We start from the raw sequence: 19,379 nt of genomic DNA on the forward strand, positions 1-19,379 counted from the left end.
TAATGGGACAGCTCTTTCAAAGAGCCAGCACAAGCACGATGGGCAGAATGGCCCCCTCCTGTGCTGTGTGTTTCTATGATTCTAGGCGCTGACAACAGTCAGGGCTCTGCTCAAATTAGAAAGATCAAAAGTGAATTTTTAATAATTCTTAGCTGGGCCAACTGTTTTAACTTCACTCCAGAATGGTTGCAGTTGTTGCAAAGCTGAAGTGGAGTCAAATTCTCACCTGATCCACAGTCAATGGAAACTACTGATCTTCAGAGTTACTCTGCACATCTCCCCTCGCCATCAATCTCAAACTGCTTTGCATTCACACACAGTGCGTCCCAATCACACTGAGCTGGGACATACTGAGTTAAGACATACAGAATCAGCTGAACTATAAACAGAAATACTGAGCTTCCTAAATTTCAACAACATTACAGATTCACAGTAAGATTCCTGCCCTCCTCCAGCTCACAAGATATCCTGAAATTTAAATAAAACGCAAAGTTAGGCAACACCAAGTTTGCTATTGGGAAGGAGAACAGGGGAGTTCACCCCAGTGTCCTGGGTCAATATTTATCCCTCAACCAACATCACTAAAACAGATGAGTTGGTCATTGCCACATTGCTGTTCGTGGGATCTTGCTGTGCGTAAATTGGCTGCTGTGTTTCCTACTTTACAACACTGACTACACTTCAAAAGTACTTCTTTGGTTGTAAAACACTTTGGGATGTCCTGAGCTGGTGAAAGGCGCAATATAAATGCAAGTCTTTCTTTCTACGGGACTAACATACACCATTATTGCAGCATGACATGCCCTCTGCTAAAAACTGTCAGACACGAGTCAGCGACAGTGTGTGACTGAGATAGTCCCGATAGAGCATCATTTCCTGCCCTTGCTAATTCCATCATTTCTTACCCATACTCCAGCTATGAGGATATTCTTTACACAAGTCTAATTTAAGCACATACATACACACCTTACAATAGATGACAGCCCCTCAAAAAAACCCAGAAGATCCCATGCACAGATTGATTTTAACCCATGACTAAGATTTCCCACCATTATATTATGGGGATTATTTGCATTCCTCCTCCGCCTCACCATTCCCCCTCCTCTTCCTCTCCCTATCCCCCTCCTCACCCCATCCCCCTTCCGCTCCCCCCTCCCCAATGTACATTGGGCCCATACTCTCTGGAATTAAGAAGAGAGGTGTTCTCATTGAAACACAAGATTCCGAGGGGGACTGACAGGGTAGATGCTGAGAGGTTGTTTCCCTTGTCTGGAGAGTCTAGAACTAGGGGACATAGTCTCAGGATAAGCAGTCGGCCATTGAAGACTGAGATGAGGAGGAATTTCTTCGCTGAGAGGGATGTGAATCTTTGGAATTTTCTATCCCAAAGGGCTGTGGATGCTGAGTCTCTCAGTATATTTTAGGCGGAGATCGATAGATTTTTGGACTCTGGGGGAATCAAGGGATCAGGCAGGAAAGTGGAGTTAAGGTCGAAGATCAGCCATTATCTTATTGAACGGGAGAGCAGGCTCAAATGGTAAAGGAGGTAGGGGGGGCTGATAATAAAGGATGACAAAAAAGGATAATAAAAAAGGATAATAAAGAATGTTTACCTAGTTTCCCCTTAATTGCTTCAGTGCTATTCGCCTCAACCATTGCATGTGGTAGTGAATTCCACATTCTCTGGGTAAAGAAGTCATCCTCTTAAAACTGCGCCTTCCTATCGTGACAGGAGGGAGATAATTGCACCGAGAACTGCCCCCAACTCCTGTTTCTTTTTCTGTATTACCAATTTGGTGTTTTTAAGACTCAGAAGGTTATGGGTTTAAGTCCTGCTCCAGAACCTTGAGCACAAAATCTAGGCTGACACTGCAATGCAGAGCTGAGGGAGCAATACACTGTCGGAGGTACCGTCTTTCGGATGAGACCTTAAACCGAGCACCGTGCTTCCTCTCAGGTGGATGTAAAAGATCTCATGGCTCTATTTTGATGAGCAGGGGAAGTTACCCACAATGCCGTGCCAATATTTATCCCTCAACCAACATCAAAAAAACATATTATTTGGTTGCTAACACATTGTTCCTTGTGGGAGCTTGCTGTGCGCAGATTGACAGCCACGTTTCCTACATTACAACCACAAGTACACAAGTGAATGTGGTGTATTTGGACTTTCAAAAGGCTTTTGACAAGGTCTCACACAAGAGATTGGTTTGCAGAAGTAATGCACATGGTATTGGGGGTAATGTATTGACGTGGATAGAGAACTGGTTGGCAGACAGGAAGCAGAGAATCGAGATAAACGGATCCTTTTCAGAATGGCAGGCAATGACTCGTGGGGTGCTGCAGGGCTCAGTGCTGGGACCCCAGCTATTTACAATATACTACATCAATGATTTAGATGAAGGAATTGAGGTAATATCTCCAAGTTTGCAGATGACACTAAGCTGGGTGGCAGTGTGAGCTGCGAGGAGGATGCCAAGAGGCTGCAGGGTGACTTGGAAAGGTTAGGTGAGTGGGAAAATGCATGGCAGATGCAGTATAATGTGGATAAATGTGAGGTTATCCACTTTGGTGGCAAAAACACGAAGGCAGAATATTATCTGAATGGTGGCAGATTAGGAAAAGGGGAGGTTCAACGACACCTGGGTGTCATGGTTTATCAATCACTGAAAGTGGGCATGCAGGTACAGCAGGTGGCGAAGGCAGCAAATGGCACGTTGGCCTTCACAGCTAGGGGATTTGAGTATCGGAGCAGGGAGGTCTTACTGCAGTTGTACAGGGCCTTGGTGAGGCCTCACCTGGAATATTGTGTTCAGTTTTGGTCTCCTAATCTGAGGAAGGACATTCTTGCTATTGAGGGAGTGCAGCAAAGGTTCACCAGACTGATTCCCAGGATGGCAGGACTGACATATGAGGAGAGAGTGGATCGACTGGGCCTGTATATGACCAAGATGAGGAGAAACTTCTTCGGAGTTGTTAACCTGTGGAATTCTCTACCGCAGAGTTGTTGATGCCAGTTCGTTACATATATTTAAGAGGGAGTTCGATATGGCCCTGACAGGTAAAGGGATCAAGGGGTATGGAGAGAAAGCAGGAAAGGGGCACTGAGGGAATGATTAGCCATGATTTTATTGAATGGTGGTGCAGGCTCGAAGGGCAGAAAGGCCTACTCCTGCACCTATGTTCTATGTTTCTGTGTTTCAAAAGTAGTTCCAGATCAAAATAACTCGCTGTTTAAAAAAAAATGTTCACGTCACCCCTGGTTCTTTATCGAATCACATTAAATCAGTGTCGAACAAAATTGACACCAAGATACGTGAGGCGATATTAAGACAGATGACCAAAAGCTGGTCAAAGAGGTAGGTTTTAAGGAGTGCCTTAAAGGAGGAGAGAGGGGTAGAGAGGCTATAGAGGTTTAGGGAGAGAATACAGAGCTTAGGGCCCAGGCAGCTGAAGGTACGGCTGTGGTTTGTTCATTTAAAAATGATACGATATATCGTGCCCACTCCCAATAACTGAGACTTGGCAGGTAGGTAATTAGGTGCATTACCTTCCAATGGATTACACATTGGATCTGTACCATCTGCAGCACATCCTGTAGCCACCAGCCAGGACTGTGGCTCACTCACTGGGCAGCAGACCCTGTCATTGTAAACACTATTTAAATGTGTTTCCCCCTCTGTGTAACAATCCACAACAAAATCCCACACAGTATATATAGTACAGACTGGAGCAAACACATCCCCCACTTACCCAGCCACCGCTCAGCAGGTTCCCGGGGAAGAAGCGACTGTCCAGCTCGCTCACCAAACCCGTTGCCATGACGCCCCGGCTCCCCCCGAGTGAATAATAACAAGAAGAATCCAAAGTGTGAAATAAACCCCCCCCCCCCGAGTATAAAAGCAGGCGGCGGCGGCCGGAAACCCGCCTCCCTCATTCTGAGTGACAGGTGTTGCGGCCAATCCGCTTCCCACTGGAACTCCTCGCCGGGCCGCCACTAACCAATCAGCGCCGCCGGGAGGTGGGGTTTGCGCCCATGATTTGGGTTGAAAGAGGCTCGCGCTCGGAACTTGCCGGTTGGGTTTAAATATTTAATGTTTAACGGCCGTCAGTCTTTGCCCCTGTGAGCGGGCGCGGGCTGTGTGCTGTGATTGGCCGGGAGCGGGACAACAACAACAACTTGTGTTTATATAGCGCCTTTCACGCAGTAAAACGTCCCCAGGTACGTCACAGCAGTGTTATAAGACCAAACATAGGAAGAAATTACAGCAGGTGACCAAAAGCTCGGTCAAAGAGGGAGGTTTTAAGGAGCGGGTTGAAGGAGGAAAATGAGGTGGAGAGGTTTAGGGAGGGAGTTCCAGAGCTTGGGGCCCAGGCAGCTGAAGGCACGGCCACCGATGGTGGAGCGATTATAATCAGGGATGGTCAGGAGGGCAGAATTAGAGGAGCGCAGACATCTCGGGGGGTTGTGGGGCTGGAGGAGAGGTGGGCGCCAGAGGGACTGGAGTGCATTGTCACCCCCGGCAACCAAATTTTAATTTGATTTTATATGTTTTAAAGTTTAATTTGTTTTAATTGCCGGGTTTTTAGTGTCCCCCGCCCCTTTTTATAGGGAGCACTTGTAAATTATGATTTTAGAGCCCACCCAAAAAAACTACAAAAGTACAAAAAAAAAGGGCCTTGGGAAATGTTTGGAATGTCCCCCAGATCGGGGGGCACGTGATTTAATGTTTATGTTTGCCCCAAAAGAGTTGTGGGGCTGGAGGTGATTACAAGGATAGGGAGGGGCGAGGGCCATGGAGGGATTTGTAAACAAGGGGGAGAAGGTCGGCGAGCACAGGGGGTGATGGGTGAGCGGGATTTGGTGTGAGTTAGGACACGGGCTCCATTGAAGCACTGACCACACTCGATCAGCTTCGCTGGGCAGGCCACATTGTCCGCAGGCCAGACACGAGACTCCCAAAGCAAGCGCTCGACTCGGAACTCCTTCACGGCCAACGAGCCAAAGATGGGCAGTGGAAACATTACAAGGACACCCTCAAAGCCTCCCTGATAAAGTGCGACATCCCCACTGACACCTGGGAGTCCCTGGCCAAAGACGGTCCTAAGTGGAGGAAGTGCATCCGGGAGGGCGCTGAACACCTCGAGTCTCATCGCCGAGAGCATGCAGAAATCAAGCGCAGACAGCAGAAAGAGCATGCGGCAAACCTGTCCCACCCACCCCTTCCCTCAACGACTATCTCTCCCACCTGTGACAGGGACTGTGGTTCTCGTATTGGACTGTACAACCACCTAAGGACTCATGTTAAGAGTGGAAGCAAGTCTTCCTCAATTCCGAGGGACTGCCTATGATAATGATGCCGAGTTTTGGATCACAGCTGGTTTACGGAGGGTAGAATATGGAAGGCCAGCCAGGAGTGCGTTGGAATAGTCAAGTCTAGAGGCAAAAGTACAAAAAAAAAGGGCCTTGGGAAATGTTTGGAATGTCCCCCAGATCGGGGGGCACGTGATTTAATGTTTATGTTTGCCCCAAAAGAGTTGTGGGGCTGGAGGTGATTACAGGGATAGGGAGGGGTTATGCTGTAGATATGTGGCCAGAAGCTCATTTCCGGGTCAGATAGGAATCCAATGTTGAGATAGTCCAGTTCAGTCTCAGACAGATGCCAGGAAGAGGGTTGGAGTCGGTGGCCAGGGAACGCAGTTTGTGGAGGGGACCAAAGACAATGGCTTCGGTCTTCCCAACATTTAATTGGAAAAAAAATGTGCTCATCCAGTACTGAATGTTGGAAGAGCAATCTGGCAATTTAGAGACTATGGAGGGGTCAAGAGAAATGGTAGTGAGGTAGAGCTGGGTGTCATCAGCGTACATGTGGAAACTGACGCCGTGTTTTCAGATGATGTCGCCATGAGGCAGCAGAGGTGTTGCTGATTCATCTCAAACACCGCCATGTAGCGCCACCTTCTGCCTGTGGAGCAACATTACAGGCAGGAAGATCATCGGGTTCCTGCTGTTCACAGCTCATTCCACCCAGTGAGTTCCCCTCCACAATTCACCATCGATTTGTTTCTTCTCTTCCCCTCCTTCTTTCCCCCAGTCCGACACAGGCCCTCGCTGATCTTTCAGCTCCCAGTTCCGATGCAGGGTGTATTCCCGGAATATTAACCTGCCTTCTCTCTCCACAGGTGATGACCTTGTCCACTTTCTATTCTAAACACTCCACACTCTTGAGTCTTCTGATCATTTCCATTCCCTGGGTGTTGCCATGTTCCTAACACTCCTCCCGCCTGTTCCCTTTTGATTTCACTTCTATCCGGTGCCCATTTTACTTTTTCCTACCCCCTGCCCCCGGGTATTATTGAATTTGCTGTGTCTCGGATAGTCCCCTTTGTCATGTCCTTCCCACTGGTGTTCTATCTCACCTGAGTTCCCCTCCCCTGCCCCTCGTTACCTTTACCTTCCCAACTGGAGTCTGTGGTTCCCTTGGTGTATTTTTGCCCGTGTTTTAATTCTCCTCAGTCTCTGGGCCCCAATGATTCTCGATGTTCTTGAGGTTTTTATTTAATTTTACAGGATTCTCAGGAGCAGTTGCCACAAGTTTGTTCCACTGCACCACTCAAACAACACATCTCACCAACAAGACATTGTCACTCAGTTGTAGCCGGCCTGCCCTCAGGTGACATTTGGACCATCCGCACCACCTGTGACTGAGCCCATTACCTGGAAGGAGGCATAGTGAAATTATGGGATGGGCCCGTTAGTAACCTTTAACCCCGCAGATTGTCAGCGGTGCAGAGTTTTTCCCGCTGTCATTTGATCCCGGACTGAAGATGGGGAAGATTCTCTCGGTGAAAGTGTGGGTGAAAGTGTGGAATTGGGACATGTATTCCACATTGTAAAATGACACCTGTCCGCCCTCATAGTCCAGGTACACCCCGATCTTCCGTGGAATCTCACTTGGGGTGACGCGGGTCCTTGAGGGTGAGGTGAGGGCAAAATATCCATTTTGTGTCAGCCCCACAATCCAGTATCCGGTCTCAGGACTAGGGGTGAATCCCCCTTTCCTCCCAGCAGACTCTCGGGTCACTCCCAGACCCCACCGACTCTTGTTCCCCACCTCCACCTCCCAGTAATGTCTTCCTGAAGTAAATCCCTCCGATTCCAGGACATAGAGCCAGGGATCAAACCTCTCCGGGTTGTCAAGGAGCAACTGCCATTTGTCTCCAAGTCTGACACGGGTCCGGCCCTGAGTCAGGATGAGCCGAGGATGGGCTGTGTTCGGATCCAGAGTCAGAGAGGCTGGAGCTGGGGGAAAGTTAAAGTAACACAGTCGGGGATTTAGTTTCTTGCTGTGATTTATTCAAATTCTTTCCTTTTTAAAGTGCCCCTTTGGGTTTTGGGTTGTGATCATGGAATCTGCTCCCACTCCAGGGGGTAGATTTACATTGTTTTCCCCAGATGCTGCGCTGTAGTAGAAGCAGCGCACAGAGATAAAGAACCGAAAACCACTGAACACAGCAGGGGAGGGGAGAGCGCGCAGGGGGAGTGGGAGAGCGCGCAGGGGGAGTGGGAGAGCGCGCAGGGGGAGTGGGAGAGAGAGCAGGGGGAGTGGGAGAGAGAGTGGGGTGGGAGGGGAGAGCAGGGTGAGAGGAGGGATAGAGAGAGCGGGGTGGGAGGGGAGAGAGAGAGAGAGCGCGCGAGCTGGGTGGGAGGAGGGAGGGGGAGAGAGAGAGAGCGGAAACGGAGTGGGAGGGGAGCGAGAGAGAGAGAGAGAGAGCGAGAGCGAGCAGGGTGGGAGGGGAGAGAGAGAGAGAGAGAGAGTGGGAGGGGAGAGAGAGACCGAGAGCGAGCGGGGTGGGAGGGGAGAGAGAGAGAGAGAGAACGAGCGGGGTGGGAGGGGAGAGAGAGAGAGCGAGCGGGGTGGGAGGGGAGAGAGAGAGCGAGCGGGGTGGGAGGGGAGAGAGAGAGCGAGCGGGGTGGGAGGGGAGAGAGAGAGCGAGCGGGGTGGGAGGGGAGAGAGAGAGCGAGCGAGAGCGAGCGGGGTGGGAGGGGAGAGAGAGAGAGAGAGAGCGAGCGAGAGCGAGCGGGGTGGGAGGGGAGAGAGAGAGAGAGAGCGCGAGTGGGGTGGGAGGGGAGAGAGAGAGCGAGAGCGAGCGGGGTGGGAGGGGAGAGAGAGACCGAGAGCGAGCGGGGTGGGAGGGGAGAGAGAGAGCGAGTGCGAGCGGGGTGGGAGGGGAGAGAGAGAGAGAGAGAGAGCGAGGGCGAGCGGGATTGGAGGGGAGAGAGAGAACGAGCGGGGTGGGAGGGGAGAGAGAGAGAGAGAGAGAGAGAGCGAGCGAGAGCGAGCGGGGTGGGAGGGGAGAGAGAGAGCGAGAGCGAGTGGGGTGGGAGGGGAGAGAGAGAGCGAGAGCGAGCGGGGTGGGAGGGGAGAGAGAGAGCGAGAGCGAGCGGGGTGGGAGAGGAGAGAGAGAGCGAGAGCGAGCGGGGTGGGAGGGGAGAGAGAGAGTGAGAGCGAGCGGGGTGGGAGGGGAGAGAGAGACCGAGAGCGAGCGGGGTGGGAGGAGAGAGCGAGAGCGAGCGGGGTGGGAGGAGAGAGCGAGAGCGAGCGGGGTGGGAGAGGAGAGAGAGAGAGAGCGAGAGCGAGCGGGGTGGGAGGGGAGAGAGAGAGCGAGGGCGAGCGGGGTTGGAGGGGAGAGAGAGAACGAGCGGGGTGGGAGGGGAGAGAGAGAGAGAGAGAGAGAGCGAGCGGGGTGGGAAGAGAGAGAGAGCGAGAGCGAGCGGGGTGGGAGGGGAGAGAGAGAGCGAGAGCGAGCGGGTGGGAGGGGAGAGAGAGAGCGAGAGCGAGCGGGGTGGGAGGGGAGAGAGAGAGCGAGAGCGAGCGGGGTGGGAGGGGAGAGAGAGAGCGAGAGCGAGCGGGGTGGGAGGGGAGAGAGAGAGCGGGGGGGTGGGGGAAGGGGGAGAGAGAGAGAGTGAGGGGGAGGGGGAGAGAGAGGGGAGGGGGAGAGAGAGCGGGGGGGGAGGAGGCGAGAGAGAGCGGGGTGGGGGGGAAGGGGAGGAGGAGAGAGCACGGGGGAGGGGAAAGACGGTCAGAAAGTGCTCCGCAGACACTGGGAGCAGAAAGTTAGTTGTGGGTTTTTAGTTGGTTTCTTTTGCCTCTGACGTCCTGTACCACTCTTGAGGAACTCTGCAGCCCCAGTCTCCCGCTATTCTCAGTGCCTGCAGAGAGCATCAAGGGCCTTAAAAATTAACAAGGAATCAGTGACAGGAACTCTAACGTGGGTTGGAGACACAGTTGGTGAAATTGGTCTCGGGCTGTTTGAGGTGATAGTGAATTATCAGCTCATATCACGCTCTGCTCAATATTCATTTCGGTGATCTTCAATGGGAATTAATATTGGGCGCAATGTAAAATGGGCGACTGATTTACAATCGCCCATGTTGTGTTACTACCCAGACTAATTTTACCGCAATCTCTCTGGAGGCGGGCCCCACGTGGTCGATGTGTGGAGAGGGGGAAAGTACTGACACCAGAAAAAAAGAGAGAAGGGAAAGAAAAAAGAAAAAAGTTAAGATTAAAAATGAAGAGGGGAACTGAATTAAAAAAACCTCAGCAAAAGAAATGGGAAAGAGAAGATTGCTGCAGCAAAAGAAAGAAGAGATACTGCTGAAGAAGGGAGGAAAAGAGCTAACAGCAGGGAAAAGGGGAGAAAGAATAAAGATTCCAAGAGGGGAACTAGAACAGTGGGAGCAGGAGAATGAAGAAGTTGAGGAAGAAGCTGCAGCCCACATCATGAGCTGAGCAACAGCCTGACCAGGAATACAAGCAAAACTGCAACAACCGGGAAAGCCCCAAATTCAGGGACCCCATCACCCACAGAGAAGGAATCCATCTTCTCCTGGAACCTACACTAGACATGGTCCAGGACAGATGATTGACCCTGAAGCAAGCCCAGCGATCCCACATTACATGTGGTGACATTGGGCCAATAGGACATGCATCGCCTTCAGTGTGACAACGCAGCCTTCAGTTACCTGAGGGAGAGTGTTTGAAGACTAGGACCTCAAATCTGGCACCAAGCTTATGGTCTACAAGGCAGTATTGATACCCGCCCTCAGACACGTGTACTATATACAGTAGACATCTCAAAGCGCTGGAGAAGGACCACCAGCGCTGCCTCTGCAAGATCCTGCAAATCCACTGGGAGGATAGACTCACCAACATCAGTGTTCTCACTCAGGCTAACATCCCCAGCATCGAAGCACTGACCACACTTGACCAGCTCCGTTGGGCGGGCCACATCATATGCATGCCCGACATGAGACTCCCTAAGCAAGCGCTCTACTTAGAACTCCTACATGGCAAGTGAGCCCCAGGTTGGCAGAGGAAGCATTTCAAGGACACCCTCAAAGCCTCCTTGATAGTGCAACATCCCCACCGGCACCTAGGAATCCCTGGCCCAAGACCGCCCAAAGTGGAGGAAGAGCATCCGGGAGGACTAGCACCTCGAGTCTCGTCACCGAGAGCATGCAGAAATCAAGCACAGACAGTGGAAGGAGCGTGCGGCAAACCAGACTCCTCACCCACCCTTTCCTTCAGCCACTGTCTGCCCCACCTGTGACAGAGACTGTAATTGGACTGTACAGTCACCTGAGAACTCACTTTTAGAGTGGAAGCAAGTCTTCCTCGATGTCGAAGGGCTGCCTATGATGATGATGAAGACATGCACCAATTATTCCCTCTCCAGAAATCAGAGCCTCAAACCGACCCTCCTGCATGATTCAGAATTCCAGTCCTACCTCTGGGCTCTGCTCATCTTCTCTGATGCACCCTGGTAGCAAATGCAGGGCAGAACTATTGCATGAACCAACCTCACCTCTGACCCCACTGATCTAAACCTCGATGGTAGAGTTATCCAACACCCAGTATCACCAGTGAAGCCTTGCACACAGTGTGTGGATGATCAGAAAATCTTGCTTCACCTCCCCCCACTAACAGTCAGTCACTTCCCACTATTTTATTTTCATCGACATTATATGGAGTGAAAATCAGGGCCTTGAAATGTCCAGATAAGCCACCTACTGTGTGGAAGGCTCTATCAGTGGTGTTGACCCACAGGCAGTTTTGTGAACTGTTTCCAATCTTTCACTCTCATTCCATTTCACCAAGTATCAGGTCACACCACAAAACACTGCAAAATGACTGTCCTATCCACAACAGCCCTTCACTCTCTGGAAAAGTACCCAGTCACTCACTGCCATGAACCGAGATGATAACTTCTAACCTGGCAAAATCTGGCCCTAATCCCAATGTTTACTCTCCGCCGATTGAAATTCCAACACCATGTACTCAACACCAAGTCATAGGCTCTCTTAGATTTATCACAATCGTGTTAACACAGAAGAAAAGCAATAATACCACCAAGTGTTCATCACACAATCTCTTCAACTCTGACCATGTTACTGGCCGGGATCTTGACCTCCAATAAATAGGCTTTGGTGACACAGTCAGGAAATGCATTCAATCTTGTAGTTGCTCCCGCATCTATATTGTGCACCTGCTATCTCCTTAACTCTTGCCAATTCTCCAGCAATAACTCAGACTAAACTTCGTCTCCACACCTTATCAGGATTTATGAGCTGACTTTGGTCATAAAGATAATCAATAGTTAACACAGCAGAGCTGCATCTATAGGCAGTTGGAACAGAGTGAAGAATGGGATGCCAGTCAGGTGAACATTGGAATCGTGGCAACTGGAGGTGACAAAAGCAGGGATGAGAGTTTCAGCATTAGATGGGCTAAGGTAGTGCTGAAGACAGGCAATGTATCAGAGGTTGAAGCAGGCACTCTCTGTCATTGTCACAATCTGGGCTCAGAAGTGCAGCTCGAGACTCAACAGCAAGGTTACAAACTGTCTGGTCCAGCCTGAGACTCTGGATAAGGAGGGGATGGAGTTGGTGATAATGGTGCAGAGATTGTGACAGGTTCCAACATACATTACAACAGGACTACACTTCAAAGTAGTCAATTGGCTGTAAAGCGCGTTGGGACACCCTGATGCCATGAAGGATGGCGTAGAAATGCAAGTTTTTTTGGTAGCAATTTCTCTGTGGCCAGGAGGTACATCAATTATCCTGCCTGTTACTGGTTGCTCCTGGGCCTTCTACCCCCATTGCACTATCCTGCACCCACCCACACCCCCACACCACCTTTAAACAGCACCTGCTCACTCGCCTCCCGGGAGGAGTCGTCAGATTTCCTGTCTCCTGCCTCCACCCTCAAGGACCACCGAGCACCTTCTCACGATCCAAACCCGTGGGCAACTCTCCAGCAATATTGTACTGAAGCCCAACCCTGAGAATGGATGGGCCTCTGACCAATTTCATGGGGCAAGCAGTGGGTTCACTGCCTGCCCGATCAATAGGGTCCCTCAAAAACCCAACCTCGCTCAATCTAAACTGCCTTTTTACCCTCCCTTTTCTAAGGTTGAGCCTAGCGCTACTTTGCTGTAGACTCAGATACTGTGTTAAACACATGGAGGTTTTTCTTCTCAATACTGTTTGGGGCCTAGAATAATTCAATATCACAACAAGCACTCCCTTATCCAGACTCCTGACTCCTGACTCCCAGACCAGACACGGACATCAGTTATCATTCAATATAGGGGCTGGGCTCCGGTTTGGACTCTTCTCATGTGGATTTATAAATCATGAAAAAGAATGTGAGAGATTTACCGGGGTTTATGACGTACATCATGTCTCTCCACGATATGTATTCTACAGGGCCATTGAACTTTCCAAAATACAGGGCGCCATCTGCTTCTGATTGTACTTGAATATCGACACTAATCCTGTAAATATTGAACAGTTGATGTTATACATTGGCCATGAACACATTTCGGAGTTATTTTACCAAAGTGTGCAGAGTTTCAGTAAAGAGCATGTCCTACCTTGCCTTCCAATAAGCTTCCTCCTGAAATAAATAAACCACAAACAGTGAGGAGGACAGGAAAAGACTTCAGGAGGACACAGACAGGCTGGTGAAATAAGCAGACACAGGGCGGATACAATGTTGTGCCTGGAAGTCTGAAGTGATGCATTTTGGAAGGAAGAATGAGGAGAGGCATTGTAAACTAAATGGAACAATTTAAATGTGATGCAGGAACAGAGGCCCAGGGAATCACAAACACAAATCTTTAAGATAACTGGCAAAAAAAGAGTGGAGATTTTTTGATAATGAATTATGATGACCGGGAATGCACTGACTGACAGGGTGGAGGAAGTAAATTCAGTAGTTATTTTCAAAAAGAGAATTGGATATAAACTTCAAAAAGGCAAAAATAGTTGCAGGGCCATGGGGAAAGAGCAGGGGGCAGGGAGTGGGACTAATTGGATCACTGTTTTAAAGAACCACACAGACACAGTGGGCCTTTTGTGCTGTAGGATTCTATGATTGTAAGTAGTTGAAATATCTGATTTGTGTGTCAGATACTGGAACTCAACATCAGTGCCACTGACAGACACGGACTGTCACACCCACCGTACCACACACCCACACACTCACAATATGAAACTGTAACTCGATTGCAAAGTGACTTCTAGGACATAATTGCAAAGTGACTTAAATGTGCGCAACACGGAAATAATTACTGCAAAATCTCACGATCAGGACAACTCATTCCCGGGAGGTCTCAGGTATTCCCGGGAATGTGCGGACACTGTGGGAGCCGGTTAATTCGCTGTGCACAGAACCACCCCGAAATAGACAAAACAATCGGTTTAAATCAGTTTCAAAATATTCAGCAAAGGCTGCACTTATTTCAGTTATCATCGGTTATTTTGTGACTGTGTGAAGTTTCACTGAACTGACCCACCTTCACCTTCAGAAATGTCAGCCCGTCTTTTGCCTCCATCTCTTTCTGCAACTTTAAGAGCTCTTCCTTAATATAATTTAAATTCTCTTGAATTTTTCGAAGGTTTTTCTCCATTGGTTCTAGAATCTTCCCCTCTTGTTCCCTGAGATTTCGGATTAAACGCTGCTCTTTCTCAGTGAGAATCTGGTGCATTTTAGTGAACTCGGATGTGATGCGGGTCTGCAGTCTGCTCGACTGTTCCTATCAAATGAAATGTAAAACATAATTAAAGTACCGCGATAGAAATCTTTGGCATTGCTGTAAGTTGGGAACTGCAATTAAATATATGTGATCTTTATTATCTAAGGAGAACCAGTTCATTAAATTGGCTGTTTGCTGAGTAGCGGTTGGGGTGTTTTGCTAAGGTTTAGAGTTTAGTTCTACTTGATAGTTGTGAGTGTAACTAGAGGGATCGCAGGGCAGCTCAGTCCCATGGATTGCACATCCTGTAGCATGTGGGAAATCCTGGATGCTTCGCACAGCCGGGACGACCATGTGTGCAGGAGGTGTCTCCAGCTACACCAACTCGAGCTCCGTGATTTGGAGCTTGAGCGGCAGCTGGAGTCACTGCGGTGCATCCACGAGACTGAGAGCTACGTGGCTAGCACGTTTCAGGAGGTGGTCACTCTGCAGCTTAAGAGTGTGCAGGCAGATAGGGATTGGGTGACCACTGGACAAAAGAGGAGGACTAGGCAGGGAGTGCAAAGGTCCCCTGATTCCATCTCACTCTCCAACCGGTGCTCTGTTCTGAGTACCGGTAAGGGAGATGGTGCCTCTGGGGAGTGCAGCCAGAGCCAAGTCCACAGCACCACGGGTGGCTCAGCTGCACGGGGTGGGTGGGGTGGAGTGGGGGGAGGGGGGGAGAAGAAGAAGAATGGAAGAGCTATCGTGGTAGGGGATTCAATAGTCAGGGGCGTAGACAGGCGTTTCTGCAGCCACAGACGTGATTCTCGGATGGTATGTTGCCTCCCTGGTGCCAGGGTCAAGGATGTCACTGAGCTGCTGCAGGGCATTCTGTGGGGAGAGGGTGAACAGCCAAAGGTCGTGGTCCACATTGGTACCAGTGACATAGGTAGGACGAGGGATGACGTCTTGCAGGCAGAGTTTAGGGAGCTAGCAGAGAGATTAAAAAGCAGGACCTCAAAGTTAGTAATCTCTGGATTACTCCCAGTGCCACGAGCTAGTGAATACAGAAGTAGGAGGATAGAACAGATGAATACGTGGCTGAAGAGATGGTGCAGGCGGGAGGGCTTTAGTTTCCTGAGGCACTGGGACCGATTCTGGGGGAGATGGGACCTGTACAAGCCCAACGTGTTGCACCTCTACAGAGCTGGGACCAATATCCTCGCGGGGGAGTTTGCTGTTAGGGAGGGTTTAAACTAGCTTGGCAGGGGATGGGAACCTGAAAATAGATTCAGTAGGGAGAGGAGTAAAGCTGGAATTAGAAAGCAAAAATAAAAGAAGTGAGTTTGAAGGAGAGAGGAAACAAGGAGGAAAAAAGGGTACAAAAACAAATTTAAAGGCACGTAGCATTTGTAACAAAATAGATGAGTTTATGTCACAAATTGAGACAAATGGGTATGATCTGATACCCATTACAGAGACGTGGTTGCAAGGTGACCAGGACTGCGAATTAAATATTCAGGAATATTTGACAATCCGGAAGGACAAACAGAAAGGAAAAGGAGGTGGGGTAGTTCTATTGATAAAGGATGGAATCACTGCAATAGTGAGAAACGATATTGGCTCAAATGATCAGGACGTTGAAACAGTTTGGGAGGAGATAAGGAATAATAAGGGGTGTAGTCTATAGGCCCCCTAACAGTAGCAACTCTGTTGGTCGGAGCATAAACCAGGAAATAGTGGGGGCTTGTAAAAGGGGAACAGCAATAATCATGGGTGATTTTAACCTCCACATTGTTTGGACAAATCAAATTGGTCAGGGTAGCCATGAGGAAGAGTTCAGAGAATGCATAAGGGACAGGTTCCTTGAGCGGTATGTAACGAAACCAACCAGGGGGCAGGCTATCTTAGATCTTGTCCTGTATAATGAGACAGGATTAATAAACAATCTACTAGTAAAGGATCCCCTTGGAATGAGTGATCATAGCATGATTGAATTTCAAATTCACTTGGAGGGTGAGAAAGTTGGATCTCTAACCAGCGTACTAAGCTTAAATAAAGGAGACTATGAAGGTATGAGGGCAGAGTTGGCTAAAGTGGACTGGGAAAATAGATTAAAATGTAGGACGGTTGATGAACAGTGGCCTACATTTAAGGAGATATTTCATAACTCTCCAGAAAAATATATTCCAGTGAGGAGGATAGGGTGTAAGAGAAAAGATAGCCATCCATGGCTAATTAAAGAAATAAAGGATGATACCCAATTAAAAACAAGGGCATACAATATGGCCCAAACTAGTGGGAGGACAGAAGATTGGGAAGCTTTTAAAAGCCAGCAAAGGATGACTAAACAAATGATTACAAGAGGGAAGATAGAGTATACAAGTAAACTAGCACAAAATATAAAAACAGATAGCAAGAGCTTCTATAGGTATATAAAAAGAAAAAGAGTGGCTAAAGTAAATGTTGGTCCCTTAGAGAATGAGACCAGGGAATTAGTAATGGGGAACATGGAGATGGCAGAAACTCTGAACAAATATTTTGTATCAGTCTTTACGGTAGAGGACACTCACAATATCCCAACAGTGGATGGTTAAGGGGTTATAGGGGAGGGAGGAACTTAACACAATCACAATCACTAAGGAGGTGGTACTCAGTAAGATAATGGGACTAAAGGCAGATAAAACCTGATGGCTTGCATCCGAGGGTCTTAAGAGAAGTAGCGGCAGGGATAGTGGATGCATTAGTTATAGCTTACCAAAATTCCCTGGATTCTGGGGAGGTCCCAGCAGATTGGAAAACTGCAAATGTAACACCACTATTTAAAAAAGGAGACAGTCAAAAAGCAGGAAACTATAGACCAGTTAGCCTAACATCTGTGGTTGGGAAAATATTGGAGTCCATTATTAAAGAAGCAGTAGCAGGACATTTGGAAACGCAAAATTCGGTCAGGCAGAGTCAGCTTGGATTTATGAAGGGGATGTCATGTTTGACAAATTTACTGGAATTCTTTCAGGATGAAATGAACAGGGTGGATAAAGGGGAACCAGTGAATGTGGTGTATTTGAACTCCCAGAGGGCATTTGATAAGGTGCCACATAAAAAGTTACTGCACAAGATAAAAGTTCACAGGATTGGGGGTAATATATTAGCATGGAAAGAGGATTGGCTAACTAACAGAAAACAGAGAATCAGAATAAATGGTTCATTCTCTGGTTGGCAACCAGTAACTAGTGGTGTGCCACAGGAATAGCTGGGACCCCAACTATTTACAGTCTATATTAACGACTTGGAAGAAGGGACTGAGTGTAACGTAGCCAAGTTTGCTGATGATACAAAGATGGGAGGAAAAGCAATGTGTGAGGAGGACACAAAAAGGACATAGACAGGCTAAGTGAGTGGGCAAAAATTTGGCAGATGGAGTATAATGTTGGAAAGTGTGAGGTGATGCACTTTGGCAGAAAAAAATCAAAGAGCAAGTTATTATTTAAATGGGGAAAGATTGCAAAGTGCTGCAGAACAGCGGGACCTGGGGGTACTTGTGCATGAAATACAAAAGGTTAGTATGCAGGTACAGCAAGTGATCAGGAAGGCCAATGGAATCTTGGCCCTTATTGCAAAGGGGATGGAGTATAAAAGCAGGGAAGTTTTGCTACAGTTATACAGGGTATTGGTGAGGCCACATCTGGAATACGGCGTGCAGTTTTGGTTTCCATATTTACGAAAGGATATACTTGCTTTGGAGGCAGTTCAGAGAAGGTTCACAAGGTTGATTCCGGAGATGAAGGGGTTGAATATGAGGAAAAGTTGAGTAGGTTGTGCCTCTACTCATTGGAATTCAGAAGAATGAGAGATGATTTTATTGAAACATATACAATTATAAGGGGGCTTGACAAGGTGGATGCAGAGAGGATGTTTCCATTGATGGGGGAAACTAGAACTTGGTGGCATAGTCTTAGAATAAGGGGCCACCCATGTTAAAACTGAGATGAGGAGGAATTTCTTCTCTGAGGGTTGTAAATCTGTGGAATTCACTGCCTCAGAGAGCTGTGGAAGCCGGGACATTGAATAAATTTAAAACAGAAATAGACAGTTTCTTAAACGATAAGGGGTTATGGGGAACGGGCAGTGAAGTGGACCCGAGTCTATGATCAGATCAGCCATGATCGTATTAAATGGCGGAGCAGGCTCAAGGGGCCATATGGCCTACTCCTGCTCCTATTTCTTATGTTCTTATGTTCTTAAAACTAACCGAGATCTCAGAAAATCAGCACAACGAGACTTTACCCTAACTTCGGAAATCTGCTGTTTCTGTTTTAATTTCATTTTTAGAACTGCTGATTTCTTCTCTGTGAGAGAATCTAATGAAGATTTCAGCTGATCCTGAGATTGGGAGAGAAAAGCACAAAATAAAAAATATTAGACCATGAAAATATGATAAAATAATCAGGTGATCAAATCTGTTCCCTTTTACCTTGTAAATTTCAACAGCTTCTTTAATGGGCATGAAGCGATGCTCTCTGTGTTCCCGCGCATCTCCACAAGTGTCACAGATCAACTTCTTGTCAGTTTCACAAAACAGCTTCAGTTCTTCCTGATGTTTCTCACAGTGAAGATTACATTCCTTCTCTTTCAGATTGAGGTTTAATTTTTGAGCTTTCTGGTCAAGACTTGCTGAGGCCCAACCGTCTCTGAGGTTTATTTCCAGAAACTCTTCTCTACATTCCGAGCAGGAGTTTGTCTCCTTTTCCCAACACTGAGTGATACAGGGGCGGCAGAATTTGTGCCCACACTCCAGTGAAACTGGATCGGTGAAGAAATCCAGACAGATGGAACAAATTGCCTCCTGGGGCCAACTCTTCTCGGTCTGCTCTCTGACAGCCATTGTTCAATCTCAGCACATCCTGATTCTACCTGCTGATGTCATCTTTTTGTGGGCGGAGCCACCCCGGTTCACAGTCACAGATCACTCGCATCTCTCAAAGTGCTGTTCTGGATGAAATAGTAAAAGAAAGAAAGACTTACAATTATGGAGTGCCTTTATTGACCATCGGAATTTTTTAAGTGCTTTACAGCCATTGAAGGGTGATCACTATTGTAATATATTGTAAACGCGACAGCTAACTTGCGCACAGCAAACTTCGACAAACAGCAATGTGATAATGACCAGATAATCTGTTTTTGCTATGTTGATTGAGGGATAAATATTCGCCAGGACACCGGGGATAACGAGAAGATGGACAACAAGGGAGTTTGGCATTGCTAAATGCTGTATACTTCAATGCAAGGAGTATAGGGAATAAGGCAGATGAGCTGAGAGCACTGATACAAACTTAGGCATATGATAG

General features: G+C 48.2%; 1 protein-coding gene across 1 annotated transcript; it reads right to left on the reverse strand.

The window, feature by feature from the left end:
• Nucleotides 1–6,755: 6,755 nt before the first annotated feature.
• Nucleotides 6,756–18,916, reverse strand: LOC139230632 (zinc-binding protein A33-like). The gene is made up of 6 exons (XM_070862446.1): nt 18,506–18,916; nt 18,319–18,414; nt 13,870–14,109; nt 12,946–12,968; nt 12,731–12,846; nt 6,756–7,303 (listed from the first exon to the last, which is right to left on the reverse strand). The coding sequence occupies exons 1-6, from the start codon at nt 18,914–18,916 to the stop codon at nt 6,756–6,758; spliced, it is 1,434 nt and encodes a 477-aa protein (XP_070718547.1).
• Nucleotides 18,917–19,379: the final 463 nt, after the last annotated feature.

Source organism: Pristiophorus japonicus, chromosome 19 (assembly GCF_044704955.1).
Source record: "Pristiophorus japonicus isolate sPriJap1 chromosome 19, sPriJap1.hap1, whole genome shotgun sequence".
NCBI classification, from domain to species: domain Eukaryota; kingdom Metazoa; phylum Chordata; class Chondrichthyes; family Pristiophoridae; genus Pristiophorus; species Pristiophorus japonicus.